The 14,456-nt window shown below is 35.4% G+C and overlaps 1 protein-coding gene across 12 annotated transcripts in view; it reads right to left on the bottom strand.

Annotated features, from left to right (window-relative positions):
- The window catches only part of NBEA (neurobeachin), a 667,546-nt gene that overhangs the window by 70,851 nt on the left and 582,239 nt on the right, over nt 1-14,456 (bottom strand). For all 12 annotated transcript variants that reach the window (XM_082700384.1, XM_082700385.1, XM_082700381.1 and 9 more), the window contains one exon: nt 6,256-6,396. In XM_082700384.1, coding sequence (XP_082556510.1) covers nt 6,256-6,396 — 141 coding nt within the window. The remainder of the gene's footprint in view (nt 1-6,255; nt 6,397-14,456) is intronic.

The following is a 14,456-nucleotide window of genomic DNA, read 5'->3' as shown; positions in this document are numbered from 1 at the left end:
CTTTTAAGTCCCTCTCTGCTATGCTTTTCTTCTTTGCCTTCCTTTATTTGGGGGGGAGGGATAGGCAGTGCCTGGAACACAATTCTACCAAAGAAAAATGTGTATCTTGGAGTGACATGAAGCATAATAAAGATCAAAGGGAAGGGAACGAAGAAGACTGGGCACATTTTCTGTGCTCAGCCCTGTATTACTTCATTTAACTCATCCTTGTGATTATCCTTCAGAGTAGGTATAATTATTTCTGTTTAACATATGAGAAAATTCAGGGTCATATTCTAGGAAATGGAGGAGCTATTATTTGTACTGTGCATTCCTAATCCAGAAATTTGTTTTCTCTCATTCCTTTTGAAGGAATCCAGAAGTATCTTTTAGAATCTTCAAAAAGTCTCTTTTAATTGACCTACATACCTATTTTAAACCAGGCTTTTGGTTAAAAATTCCTTATCTGTTGGAGATTCTTCAAGAAATTAGGAATAGAATTACTATATAACCCCGCTATTCCATTTCTGGGTATTTATCCAAGGAATACAAGAAGACTACTTTGAAAAGATACATGTACCTCTATGTTCATTGTGGCATTATTTACAATAACCAAGATATTGGAACAACTTAAATGTCCATTGATAGATGAATGGATAAAGAAGCTGTGGTGAATTTATACAGAGCACTACTACTCAGCTATGACAAAGGATGAAACTGTCCCATTTGAAATAGTATGGATGGGCCCTAAGTGTATTACATGATAAGCAAAATAAATCAGATAGAGAAAGACAGTATTGCATGATTTCATTCATGTGGAATCTAAAACACACACACACACACACACACACACACACACAAACAACCATAAATGAAAAGGGTAAAACAAAACAAATTCAGAACAGACTCTAGTGGTTCTGAGGGGAAGAGCTTCGGGCAGTGGTTGAAGTGGGTGAAGAGGGTCAGCTGTGTGGCAATGAATGGTAACTTGACTGCGGGTGGTGATCATTTTGCAGCAAACACAGATGTCAAATTATAAAGAAAGATGAAACTTGTATAATACCTGAAACTTATATAATAATTAAAAAATAATAAAAAACCAGAATTCCTCATCTTTAAGTAAATCTGCATTGTCTGTAAGCATCAGTATTCAAGATAAACATGACAACCCTATTTTATTCAGGAGCATTATCTTTGGGCTTTAATTACAATACCTGCAGAAGTGTTTCTACTATTTTTTTCACTACAAATACATATTTTTAAAGATTCAGACTCTTGGGTAGGCTTTCCAAAAAACCCATAATTTATTTTTAAAAGTCTCAAATTCCACAACTGATTTATAAATGAACTTTTGTTGCACAACCTATTTAACTTCCTTAAAGATTATGATTAAATGTTTGACAAATGAGTTTTGAATAGTTCGGTGGAATACAGTGTATTTGGAAGGTGAACAGGTCGCTGAGGGATGTAAAGGTCAGAGGGTAAGATTTAGTTACTTCTGTGGGTATGTTATATGCTATATATTCAGGGTAAGAGTTAAAGTAAAAACATTCCAAGTAAAATGTGCCCTTTATACTAGATAATATCTGAAGAAACTCCAAACTCCACTCTAATATTTCATTCATCATTTGCCCAATGGCAGCTACCAAGGAATCAGCGTTTTCAGAATCTTGTAATTCAGATGAGTGATTTCACTGGTAGTTTGTCTAAAATAATATTTTTAATTAAAAGAAATGAGTTATGTAGTTGATTAACATTTTAAAACAGTTATTATCATTGTTGGTACTATACATATTGAGTAAAACTAATAGAGAGTTTAATGACTTTGGGTGCAAAAGGCTTGAAAGTTAAAAGGGCAAACTTACTTACTCTGTATTTTGTTTTTACGAACAAATTCTAAGTGACATGAATTCTAATGCATTTTCTACTTCATAAACTCCATGGGATGGGAGTGAGGAAATCACAATTCCCTGGGCCATTAGGCTAAACACTTAGTAAGCTATTAGAATGGGATACTTTTATTTATAACAGCAGGACACAAGATGTGTTGGCCAAATGAATCCCCATAAAAGCAATCCTATAGATCTGTTCTAATACAGTAGCCACTTGCCACTGTGACTATTGAGTACCTGAAGTATGGCTCCTTCGAACCAAATGTGCTATAAATATAAAAATACATTCTGGATTTCAAAGACTTAGAACCAAAAAAGAGTAGAATATATCTTCAAAAATTTTTATATCGGTTATGTGTTAAAAGTATAACATTCTGGGGTGCCTGGGTGGCTCAGTGGGTTAAAGCCTCTGCCTTCGGCTCAGGTCATGATCCCAGGGTGCTGGGATCGAGCCCTGTGTCGGGGCTCTCTGCTCAGCAGGGAGCCTGCTTCCCTTCTTCTCTCTCTGCCTGCCTCTGCCTACTTGTGATCTCTGTCTTTCAAATAATTAAAGAAAATCTTTAAAAAAAAGTATAACATTCTGAATATACTGGGTTAACAAATACATGTATTAATATTAATTCCACCTGTTTTTTTTTTTTTTACTCTTAAATGTGGCTACTAGAAATTTTAGATTATGTAAGTGGCTAGCATTTTATTTCTATTGTGCAGCACTGTTATAGATAATACTGAAAGGGATTTATAGAATAAATATGAACAGAATTTATGCCATATTCTTATACTGATTCAAATTTGTACTCCATTTCACTGGAATAATAAATCAACTTAAGGATGAATTGTGATTTATGATTTGAGAAAGAATTTAACTTTATCAGGGATACACAAGTCTTAAATCAAGCTGTTGCTAGCAAGTATTTTTTTACAGATTTATTTATTTATTTTTGAGGGAGTACACACATGCATGTGCAAGTCAGGGGGAGGGGCAGGTGGTGGGGGAAAGGGGGAACCCTCAAGCAGACTCCCTGTTGACTGCAGAGCCTGACACAGGCTCAGCTCCAGGACACTGAGATTATGACCTAAGCTAAAACCAAGATTTAGATGCTCAACCAACTGAGCTACCCAGGTGCCCTAATAGCAAGTATTTTTATGGACTCACATAAGTAAGTAATAAATCTGACTTCAGACTAATTTGATTACACATAAACTATTGAATATCAACTTATATATGTCAAAATGTTATCACATATATACTGTCAATTAATTCTCAAACAATCCAGTTTTATGATAATGTTCTTTCTGAAATGATTTCGGACATTTTTTTTTTTTAATCACCAAAATAAGAGGTGTCTCACTCTCCCCATGGCCATGGTTCACTAGCAATGATTGTCCTTGATGGAATCCAAAGACATCCTTGATGTGAAAAGGCCTCCCAGGATGAGTATCTCTGGCTTCACTGCTTTCTAAAAATTTCCTTCTCTAACAGTTTTGGAAGTCCCTTTGAGTGTGAACTCTATGTCACCAAATAGACTGGGCTGATTAGGAAGTATATCTAAAAGGCAGTGTAAGCCTGGGTATGTCTTTCCTTGCCCTGTAGAGTGAATTCTGGGCAGCAAATATAACTTGAACTTTACTGACACTCTTTTTCTCTAGGCTTTTTTTTTTTTAATCCCTTCTGCTCATTTTGTTGTTTATAACATTTATAACATGCACTGCTAATCAGTCATTTCCCATTGGTGGTGGTAATGACCAAGAATTTGGTTTTATGATCTCACCATTTGGTGATCAGAGAATTTATTAGTCATTTTGTTTTCTTGTCTGCCTATTTGTGAGCCCAAATCAAATAAGAAGATATTTTATGTCCATTGTAAAGGACACCAGCTCCTTGAGATCTTGAATGGTAATTTTTTGTCTTCTGTGTTTAGTTTTGGCCTGTGGCTGATATTACAGGATAGCAGCTATAAGTTCTCAATATACCAGTGTGTCTGTAATTCAGAAAAGCTTTTAACTCCTGTGTGAGTGTGAAGTATTTTCCTACATCTGGAGAGTATTTAAAAAATTATTACAACCCATAAACTAAAGTGCTCTGTTCTGATTGGTTTATAGGGGTAACCAGGGACCTATTTAAATCTTATATTCCTCAAAAATTAACAGAAATAGAAATTCTTATTCTTTAAAAGTGTTAGAGTTAAAAAATTTTCTTAAGAAACATTAGCTCAGAAACATTTTTATAAAAGAATCTAAGCTCGTGTAATTAAGGTGAACTTGTGGACAAATCAGACTAATAACTTCGGTCGAAAAAAGAAAGTTTTATGTATTTTCTTTTAGTTTATAATTACAGAGTTATTTTTTAAATAAGATTTGGGCTTATTTTCTAATAGTCTAGTTAGATCTAAACTTTTTAAAACTACTTAAACTGCTTTAAGATGATAAAAATATAAAATTTCTGTTCAGTTAAACTGAGTCACAACTCTGACAAATCTTTTACTGTAATAACAGTAATTGTTTATAACATATTACCTATCAGTGATTTAAAAGTTACTTAAAAGATACTCACACTGTATTTGTTTTAAGTCAATTTGTCCCCATAACAGAAAGAACATTTGAGAAGGACCTCCCAACTAAAAAGCTGTCAGTTAGGTAGAGGAAAAAAAAAATCTTTGGAAAATATAAAATGTGGTCTCACATACACACATTTTCATGTACTCTATGTGTTTCTGAGGTAAATAAGCCTCATGAAACAGAATGGTCTAAGGTATATTTTGGTAAGGGGAGAAGACATTGTTGATTGCACTGATTTATAGATTCGGTTTAACATTCTATAATACTCCTCAGTTGCTTATAGAAAAAAAAAAAATTCAGACCATCTGACTCCAGTAACTGTTCTTAACTAGACTGGTTTGAAGAAAGTAAGACTAACGACTAAAGGCAAGAAGATTTGTTAAGGGCATTTTCTCATCTAGATGAGAAAAATGGAAACCTAAACTAAGGAAATGCCAGAGTTAATAGAGCAAGGGGACAGACTGCAGACATACTTAGCTGGTAAAATCTAGCTGCTGCGATGTCTGACTGGATAAAACAGGCTGGTAAAATAGAGAAAATATCTAGATCAGGCAACTGGGTGAATGATCACACCATTTATTTAGATTGGAAATGCAGGAAGAACCAAAGATGAGTTCATTTTTGGAAATGGTGTACATGGTATTAGGAGGTGTTTAGGTAGAAATATCCAGTAGGCACTTTTGGAAATAAAAATAAAATGAGAATAAAAGCTGGGAGCCCAAGAAAAACGCTTGCAGTGAAGACAGAAGCTGGATGGCATTAGCTTATAATTAAATGGCATAGCCCAGATAAAGAATACAGAAAAATCCTAGGGCACAGAAACATGGAGGAAGAAAAAAATCTGAGCATGAGACTGAGTAGGGCAGTTAAGATGACAGGAAATGAACCAAGAGAGGATACTGTCTGAGGAGTCATGAGAAGGAAGAATTTTTTTTTTCAAGATTTTATTTCTTTGTTTGAGAGAGAGAGAACACAAGCAGTGGGAAAGGGAGAGGGAGAAGCAGGCTCCCAACTGAGAGGGAGCCTGATGAGGGAGGGACTCCATCCTAGGACCCTGGGATCATGACCTGAGCCAAATGCAAACACTTAATCAACTGAGCCACCCAGGCACCTTGAGAGGGAAGAATTTTAAGAAGCAGAGAGTAAGGAATGGTGCCAAAAGCTTCAAATACACTGTGGTAAGAAATGGGAAGTTCTAGCCCCGTCACTTGTGACTTCCGCAAAAACAGTTCAGCAAAGGGGTAGGTGTGGAACCTAAATCAGCCCGGCTAAAGATTGAATGGGAGGTGATAAAGTAGAGAGGAGCACAGGACAGTGCAGTTTAGTGGAGGCTGTGCTGACATGTGGCTCTGAAGAAAGAGAACTGGGAAGTAACTGCAGGTTCGGCCAGGGTGCAAGGAAGCACGTCTGTGTGTTTGTGTGTCTATACGTATGTGTGCACGTATGTGTGTACCTATGGATGTATACTTGTATTTGAAAGATCAGAGAGATTTGAATGTGTTAGGAGAAAGAGAAAGTCTTCAAAACATTTAGAAACTGTTCTTAAAGCATACTGCCCAAGAGAGCCAGCTTGCGACCATCGGTGAAAAAAAGAAACGGGACATTACGGATGCACTCCAAGAGTCTGGTTCCTTTTATAACTGGTTTAGGCTTAAGTAGCTCACAATAATCTATCTTCCTAACCCAATTTTGTAAATGAGAAAACTCATTTAAAAAAAAAAAGGATTCAGGTTTTACTAGAGTTTGAAATCTCGTTTCTACTTCACTAGCCTCTAATCTTTGTTTAAAACAAAAAACGGTATAGTAACTTAATGAAGAGACTCACAATTCGAACAAGCCAGGATAAGGTAGATGTTGCTGTTGAGTAGTGCGTATTATAATGGTAGGGGGGGCTTTGATCATCTTCCCATGTCTCATAACGCTCTGCATAAAACACAGCTCTCTTTGGGTTCAAAGCACCGATTGGCTGTAAGAGAAAAGAAGCATTTCACTTAATACAGTTATATTAAGCATGCTATAACTCTTTATGCTAAAAGTATTTACTGTTAATTCATTTTAACCCTAGAGCATACAAAATTTTGTATTATATTTTATCAAATTTGATTTTAATATTAATTATGGATCATGACACACGTCAACAATCTCTCAGGAAGAGACGTCTCTGAATTTTGCGAAGTTTCTGGATTTTACTAAAAGTTTCAGTAAACTGGATTACTAGGATGATCCAGTTTAAACTGTCAAGGCAAAACCAAGACTTTTAATGTCATTGTCCTGCCTACTTATTAATAACCATAATGAATGTTTAGCTTGATCATAGAAAATCCAAGGAGGAGAAGGTGAAGCAGTTGACCATGTGACAACCATATTAGAGAAAACCTCCTTTTACCAGAGGGCCACCCACAGTGCGAAAGATAATAATCACCCACACGGAAACCCTGTTGGAAGGCTGGTTCCATTTTTTTATTATACAAATGGCGCATACATCTTCTTTATTAAGTGAAACTACAAACCTAAGGCTGATGAAAATAATCCAGACAATTCCCAAGTTCCTAGAAAGCATTTTGTAAAGCCACTAAGACCTTCCTATCATCCCAATGATGACATTAATCCCTGGAGTGGAGCATACAGTAAAATGCTCAGGATACAATATACATAGATTATTTCCCCCCTCAAAAAAGTGTGGGTTAATTGGATCATTGCCTCAAACTTCTTAGCACACCTACCTAATCATTAAAAGAATTTCTAGCATATAGTCCTCATGATTTCAAATAAGAAACTGTTTTAGCTTCAATTTCTTGATTTTGGTTTATGGGACATGGAGTCCATTCTCATGATACCTAATAGCTACGTTATTTTGCTTTAGGATGCATACTATTATATATAAATATTTATAGAGAAAACAAGATGAACACTAAGTATAATATAGAACTCCTTTATTCAAAATTTAATATTACTAGTTAACTATGAAGTTTCCCCCAGGGCTTAATTTTAACAAGAGAAGTAGTAGAAAATTAGTGTTTCAATGGGACAAATAATGTTACACAAGAGAGAAAGATTCATTTATAAATTGTTTGTAAGCTTTTTCTTTTGGTCCTATGGGACTAATTCAAATAACACAATGATGTCAGCAGTTAAAGGTCTGTTAGAATTTCCATAATAAACTCTTATTTGCAAGGGCTCTTATCTTTAATACTAAAATTATTTGTAAACTACGCTCATTTTTCTTTAACTTAATTATGACTTAACAAAGACTAAACAATTTAATTATTTTTAAAAATTTTTGAAAATGTTTAATTATTTAAAAATGTTTAAGAACTTTGGTTTAAATATACTTTTAAATATTCTAAGGCTTACATTTTATTCTACATTAAATTTCACTGTTCATCTTTCAAATCTTTTTGCATAGATATCAAAAGGCAATATAATTTAATTAAATACAACATAGAATATTAATAACACTTAAAACAAATATATAAGTAATTTTTGGTAAAAGGATAGTTACCATAGTAGAAGGAATGTGAGCTCTTCCTGAATTGAAATAGTTTTTCATTTAAGAGAGCCAACATATCTTATACTTTCTAAATGTGCAGACATCTGTTTTTCTTTCTCAATATTAAAAGACTATTTTTTCAAAGCATTTAAAATGTTTAATACTTTGTTCTCTCTTGAATAAGCTAATGGGTCTTTCACATGCATAAAATGGCTTCCAATAGGTAAGGATTGACCTTATCTGAGATTTTGTTTGTTCACACAAAAATTCTTGAAAAAGGAACAAGTCCTCCCTTTAATCTTTTCCAGCTTCTCACCAACTACCAGAAAAAGAATAAAGTAAATATTTACCCTTTTTATTTTACTTGAGTTTCATCAAAGTCATTGTTTTGGAGTGTTTGACAGAGAGTAATACTTTGTAGGAAACAGTTGCACAGTATTAAGGTATACACATGCCTTCATTAGTAACTTCTTAAAATGAATTTCCAATTTTGAATTTTTATCTAATACATTTAGAAACTAATTTTGTATATAACAAGATTAAATGATCTAGTTTGTACTTATTATTTTTCTATTATTTTGCTCTAGTAATCAGGAAGCAATAAATCATCTGAAGGCAAAATGCTTGAAAATGTCTAGAAAACAAAAATATCATTACAGATGATGTATTTTCTTATGGGATCCAAACACACAATATCTATCTATTTATCTGTCCCCTGTCTACCTGTCCATCTATCATCTACCTGCCTATAGTGATCTACTTACCTGTGTATAAACTGATATGGTTGTGTTTGTTATCCTTTTAAAATTTGAGCAAATAATGCAGTGTCAAAGCCATTTGGATATAGCAAATGAATAAGGTAGGAAATCCGGCGAAACAGTAAAACTCTGCTTAATAAAATGTAGAAGCTTATTTTGTAATCTTTTTCAATTTTTACCATAATTACATAGTAATGATTACCAGTTTTCTCTCAAACAGTAGGCTTTTAGGAACGGCCACTTCTATGCTTTTTAAGTGTTCCCAGATGAAAAGGTTTACCTGAAAGTTTAGAACTTGCTATTAGATGTATTATGATTTTGTTTTTGTTGGTTTGTATGCCATGACTTGACACTAAGAAATAAAATAATGCAGACACCAAGGCAAAAATTAAAAACAAAAATTCCACCTATGTAGCATTTTTATTATAATTCAGTTTCTCAAACTGCTACAAAGCCTACATAGCTTCCAAAATAACTATTTTCAATATAAAATTGATGGAAAATCATACATATTAACATTACCACATCTACATAAAACAACAGAATTTATCAAAGAATCAGTGTTGAGGATATTCGCTACTTTATTACTCAATTTCCCCTGTTTGAATATTAAAGAGAGAAATTTGTCTCTGTCTTAAGTACCACAAAAAGCTTTGTTTTCCTGAAAACAAACAAACAAACAAACAAACAAAAAGCAAAAAAACCCCTGTCTTTATTATATGGAACAAAGATCCTGACAGATACTCATGGAGATTTACATTATGAAAGGCTCTGAGAAATGTTATAAACAGAATTAGTTAATCTTGTTCACTCCAGTATTTACCATTTTTTATTTTTACTAGATCCTCATCATTTTTTGTTTTCATAATAACTATTAATAGGCCATAGCACTAGGGCTCCTTGAAAAGTTCTGGTTAGAATCCTTATGGTATGCATTTCTGAGTGTGAACTTTTTCTTTGATTATATTTTCCTACCTTTTCTGTTCTCTTAGTCTTGATTGATCAACACGATTCTCTTTCATGAAACCTTACAAGTTTTATCAAGTGCATTTTATGGGATAGGTATATAAATTAAAGAGGTGAAAACAACAAAGACGATTTAAATAAAAAATACTAATTGGGTAAATGGTACTTTATGAAGCATTCAAAGAACTTTAGGGGATGTGAAAGTCTGGGCACATAGCTGGATTATTTGAATAAATAAATAAATAAATAATAAATGTGGACTGACTTGAGATGCAGTCAATGCCATTAAAATAGATTATAATTTTTAAGACTAAAAAAGGTTTTCAAGAGGAATCAGAGGTCCAATTAAAGTAATATTAATAAAACTGAATTCTGGTATTTCAAAAAAAAACTTGAAAATGCTCATTATGTTGATAGTATTAGGATTCTACTTACATATATAAAATGTTTGTGAGCTCACTATTGCTAGTGTTCTCTGCTGCAAATGCTGATGGTACTACATACTTACAAAAGATACTGTTTTCACATCCATTTTCTGGATTGATTTGTGTAAGTCTTGAGGTGGGCAAGGCATTCATTCTGAACCTAATTTCATGAGAAGGAAACAGGTACGTGGGTCTCTACTCTTTCCACAACACTGCGGTGCCATTTCATGGCGAAATAGGAAATTGTGATCTTGATGTTGTTTTTTTCTTCTATAACCGCGTACTTAATTCCTAAACCATCATGGATCTTCAGAAATTGGAGTACACCCTACAGGCCTGCAAGTCCAGCTCCCTCACAGTATAGATGAGAACAACGAAGAAACGTTCAGTCAAGACTGCACTACTAGTCAGAGGCTCTACGTTTTGCAGAACCAGCTGAAGCTTTGTGCTAGATACAGCTGGGAGCGGGATATAGCTGACTGATCTATTTGACTTCATCTCAATACTCTCAACACATCTGAGCTTCTTTTTTTTTTTTTTTTTTTTTTTAGATTTTATTTATTTGACAGACAGAGATCACAAGTAGGCAGAGAGGCAGGCAGAGAGTGAGAGAGAGGAGGAAGCAGGCTCCCCACGGAGCAGAGAGCCTGATGTGGGGCTCGATCCTAGGACCCTGGGATCATGACCTGAGCCGAAGGCAGAGGCTTTAACCCACTGAGCCACCCAGGCGCCCCAACACATCTGAGCTTCTAACATTGAAGTTATCTTGTTATCTTTCATTATAATAACCAAGAGCTTGGGAATCCTGAGAAGAGGCTTCAAGAATTCTTGTCCTTTCGGGGCACCTGGGTGGCTCAGTGGGTTAAAGCCTCTGCTTTCGGCTCAGGTCATGGTCCCAGGGTCCTGGGATCGAGCCCCGCATCGGGCTCTCTGTTCAGCGGGGAGCCTGCTTCCTTCTCTCTCTCTCTCTCTGCCTGCCTCTCTGCCTGCTTGTGATCTCTCTGTCAAATAAATAAATAAAATCTTAAAAAAAAAAAAAAAAGAATTCTTGTCCTTTCATTTTTTTTTTTTCAGTCATGAGCTATATATATGTATCATCACTCTTAAAATTCTCAGGACAACATAGAAATCATACCCACACATGCTTCTGTGCTCAAGGAAATGCCCTGCCTCTCTTCTTATCTGACCAGAGAATTTCAATGTATTCTTCTCATAGCAGCTTAAATTTCATCTGTGAAGCCCTACATGACACTCTCTGGTAATAGGCAAATCTATAACTTCCTTTTACCAGAAGGCTAGCCCTTCAAGGCAATGGTTTTTACTCATTTCTATGTTCAGAGCACTTGATACACTACTTGGCTCTTTTCAGGTATGTAATAAATGCTGAATGAATGAAGATTGAATGATCTGATTATATAACATTAGTTAAGTATGTAATCAATTTCGTGGGGGACAAGGGGCTGAGGGAGAAGGACAGAGAGAACCTCAAGCAGGCTCCACACCTAGTGTGAAGCCTGAGATCATGACCTGAGCCAAAATCAAGAGTTGGACACTTAACTGACTGAGCTACATAGGTGTCCCTGATGATATAACATTTAAATTTCAAAAAGGAAACTTCAGACAAAAATTTTAGGCAAAATCAAAAGACAAATAACAAAGTGAAAAATATTTATAGCTCTCACGATAAAGGGCTAGTTTCCTTAAAATGTGAGCTCTCACAAATCAGTAAGAAACTAATGAATAATCTAGTTGAATAAATGAGCAAATGAGATGAACAGGCAATTTACAAAAGCAAATCTTCAATATATGTGGGAAAAACATCACTAGTTCACACAATATAATTATATCCAATAAATGGATAGCTATTCTTTTTCTGTTCACCATACATTACTCCTTCTTCCTTTATGAACCACTCCTTCCCTACTCTTGGTATATCTGGTTCAGGTGGGCTGACTCCATTATCTGATTCCCTCAGTGGGCATGTGATCCAGAATTGGCAATCAGCACATTCTATCCACATGGCCACTAAGATTAGTAGAGAAATGGGCAGATGATTCAAGTTACTCTAATGAAACTCTGCTGAGACTCGCTGGGAAAGAAGCTTTCTCTTTTTCTAGTGGAATTACAAAGGCATCACTACTATAACATAGTGAAGCCTGTCTGAAAATGAAAAATACCATTTTTCATGGAAACGAAAAATGGAAAGGAAAAATACCAGAGATGCAGCATCCTATGACACTGGTGAGTTTCCTGAACAAACCAATCCCTGAATTCTAAGTTATGTGGGCCAATAAAAAATTTCTGTTTTTAAATTATAGCCAGTTTAAGTTGATTTTCTTTCCTTATAATTAAAAATCAGAAGTAAATGGCAAGTTTTAAAATGTCAAATAAAAACGAGTTTTATTCATTAGATTGTCAAAAATTAAGTTTCACAATACTCAGCGTTGGCCAGGAAATAGCAAAACATGATATGTCATAATACTGTTGGTGGTATACATTTCTCGTGGGGCAAAGTGGTAATATTTTCTTAAAAATATTCACTTGCTTTTGATCCAATTATTCCACTTCGAGGAATTTATAATATGGAAAGAATCAGATACAAGGATATTTATATTTCTTGCAACATTGCTTGAAATGGCAAAACAAAATGAAACAGAAACTCCCCACAAAACTAGAAATAGTCTAATCCAGTAAGGCACTAGTTAAATAAGTGATGATATACTCATACTACTGCATACTATACATCTAATTGAAAAGGCTGATTTGGAAAAAACTCCCAGATAAACTCATTCAATAAATATTGAGTGCCTACTATGTGTCGGTAATTACTCTAGGCTTACAATAAGATAAATGAGGTTGCTGTTCTCATGATGTTTCCTGTGTGTGTGTGCGCATATGCGCATGCATGCCTTTAGAGGCAAAGACAGATGGAATCCAAATAAACAATTAGGTAAATGAGAAAAATACCAGAGGTAAGTGCTCTACCGGCAAAACAGAATGGGACAGTAGCGACCGGGTGATACAGATGGCATCTCTCAAGGAGAACCTCTAGGCAGAGATTATATGTAGTTCAGAAACGAGAGAATTCAAGACAAGAGGAAAAGCTAGTACAAAGGCTTCTTAGAGGCCTGACTACCAGGCTCAGGGAACAGAAAGAGAGTGTGACTGAAGCACAGTAGATGAGAGGAAGGGATTAGGAGATGACATGAGAAAATAGGTAAAGGCATATCATATGGTTTTGCAGATCAGGGAAATAAACTACAAATGAAAATTTTATGGTAAGTGAAGGGGAGAGTCACTGAATGCTTTTAAGCAGGAGATAACCAAGATCGAGTTAAGCTTTAAAAAGGTAACTCCAGGGGTGCCTGGGTGGCTCAGGGGGTTAAAGCCTCTGCCTTCCGCTTGGGTCATGAACCCGGGGTCCTGGGATCGAGCCCTGCATCAGGCTCTCTGCTTGGCAGGGAGCCTGCCTCCTCCTCTTTCTCTCTCTCTGCTTGCTTCTCTGCCTACTTGTGATCTGTCAAATAAATAAATAAAATCTTAAAAAAAAAAAAGGTAACTCCAATAGTTTTGTGGAGAATGGGTTACAGGTAATATTAAATCATTATTATGAGTACTAGGGTTGAAAAAAGCCATTAGCATCATAGCATTGTAGTCTTATCAATGACTTTATAAAAATAGTATTATTAATAGCTTTCTAAAAATTCTGAGTACATAAGTAATATATTTTTGCTAACTATTCAGAGAAAAAGTTTGAAGAATATACATAAAACATAAAATTATAAAATTAGTTGCCTCTGCCTGCCCCTCTCCCTGGCTCATTCTCTCTCTCTCTCTCTCTCAATCTGTCTTCCCCTTGCTAAATAAATAAATAAATAAAATCTTTAAAAAAAAATTGGTTTATCCTGCATATAGAATGTTAAGGGCTTTTCTCAGTTATAGGACCCAGAAAAATCTTTCAAATATGAACATTTAAACTTTTATAAATTTTAGGGTTTTTTGTTTTGTTTTGTTTAGAAAAAGAGCAAGAGAGAGTGTGTGTAGGTCGGGAGGGGCAGAGCGATAGGGAAAGAGAATCTCAAGCAGGCTCCACACTCAGTGCAGAGCCTGATGTGGGGCTTGATCTCACTACCCTGAGAGATCACAGAGGGAGAAGGAGAAACAGGCTCCCCACTGCGCAGGAAGCCTGATAAGGGACTTGATCCCAGGAGCCTGGGATCATGACCCGACCTGAAGGCAGACCCTTAACCTACTGAGCCACCCAGGGGCCCCAGAAAGGTTGTTGTCTTAAACAGACAAAGTCCCCCCTTTGCAATTTTATGCACAGAATGGCATCATCAGGTGAACTTCAGCTAATCACCATATAATTCCCACATACATGCCTAAA

This window comes from Mustela nivalis (genome assembly GCF_964662115.1).
Source record: "Mustela nivalis genome assembly, chromosome: 15".
Classification (NCBI taxonomy): Eukaryota; Metazoa; Chordata; class Mammalia; order Carnivora; family Mustelidae; genus Mustela; species Mustela nivalis.
The sequence above is the reverse complement of the archived record's forward strand: the minus strand, read 5'-3'. Positions and strand labels throughout refer to the sequence as shown.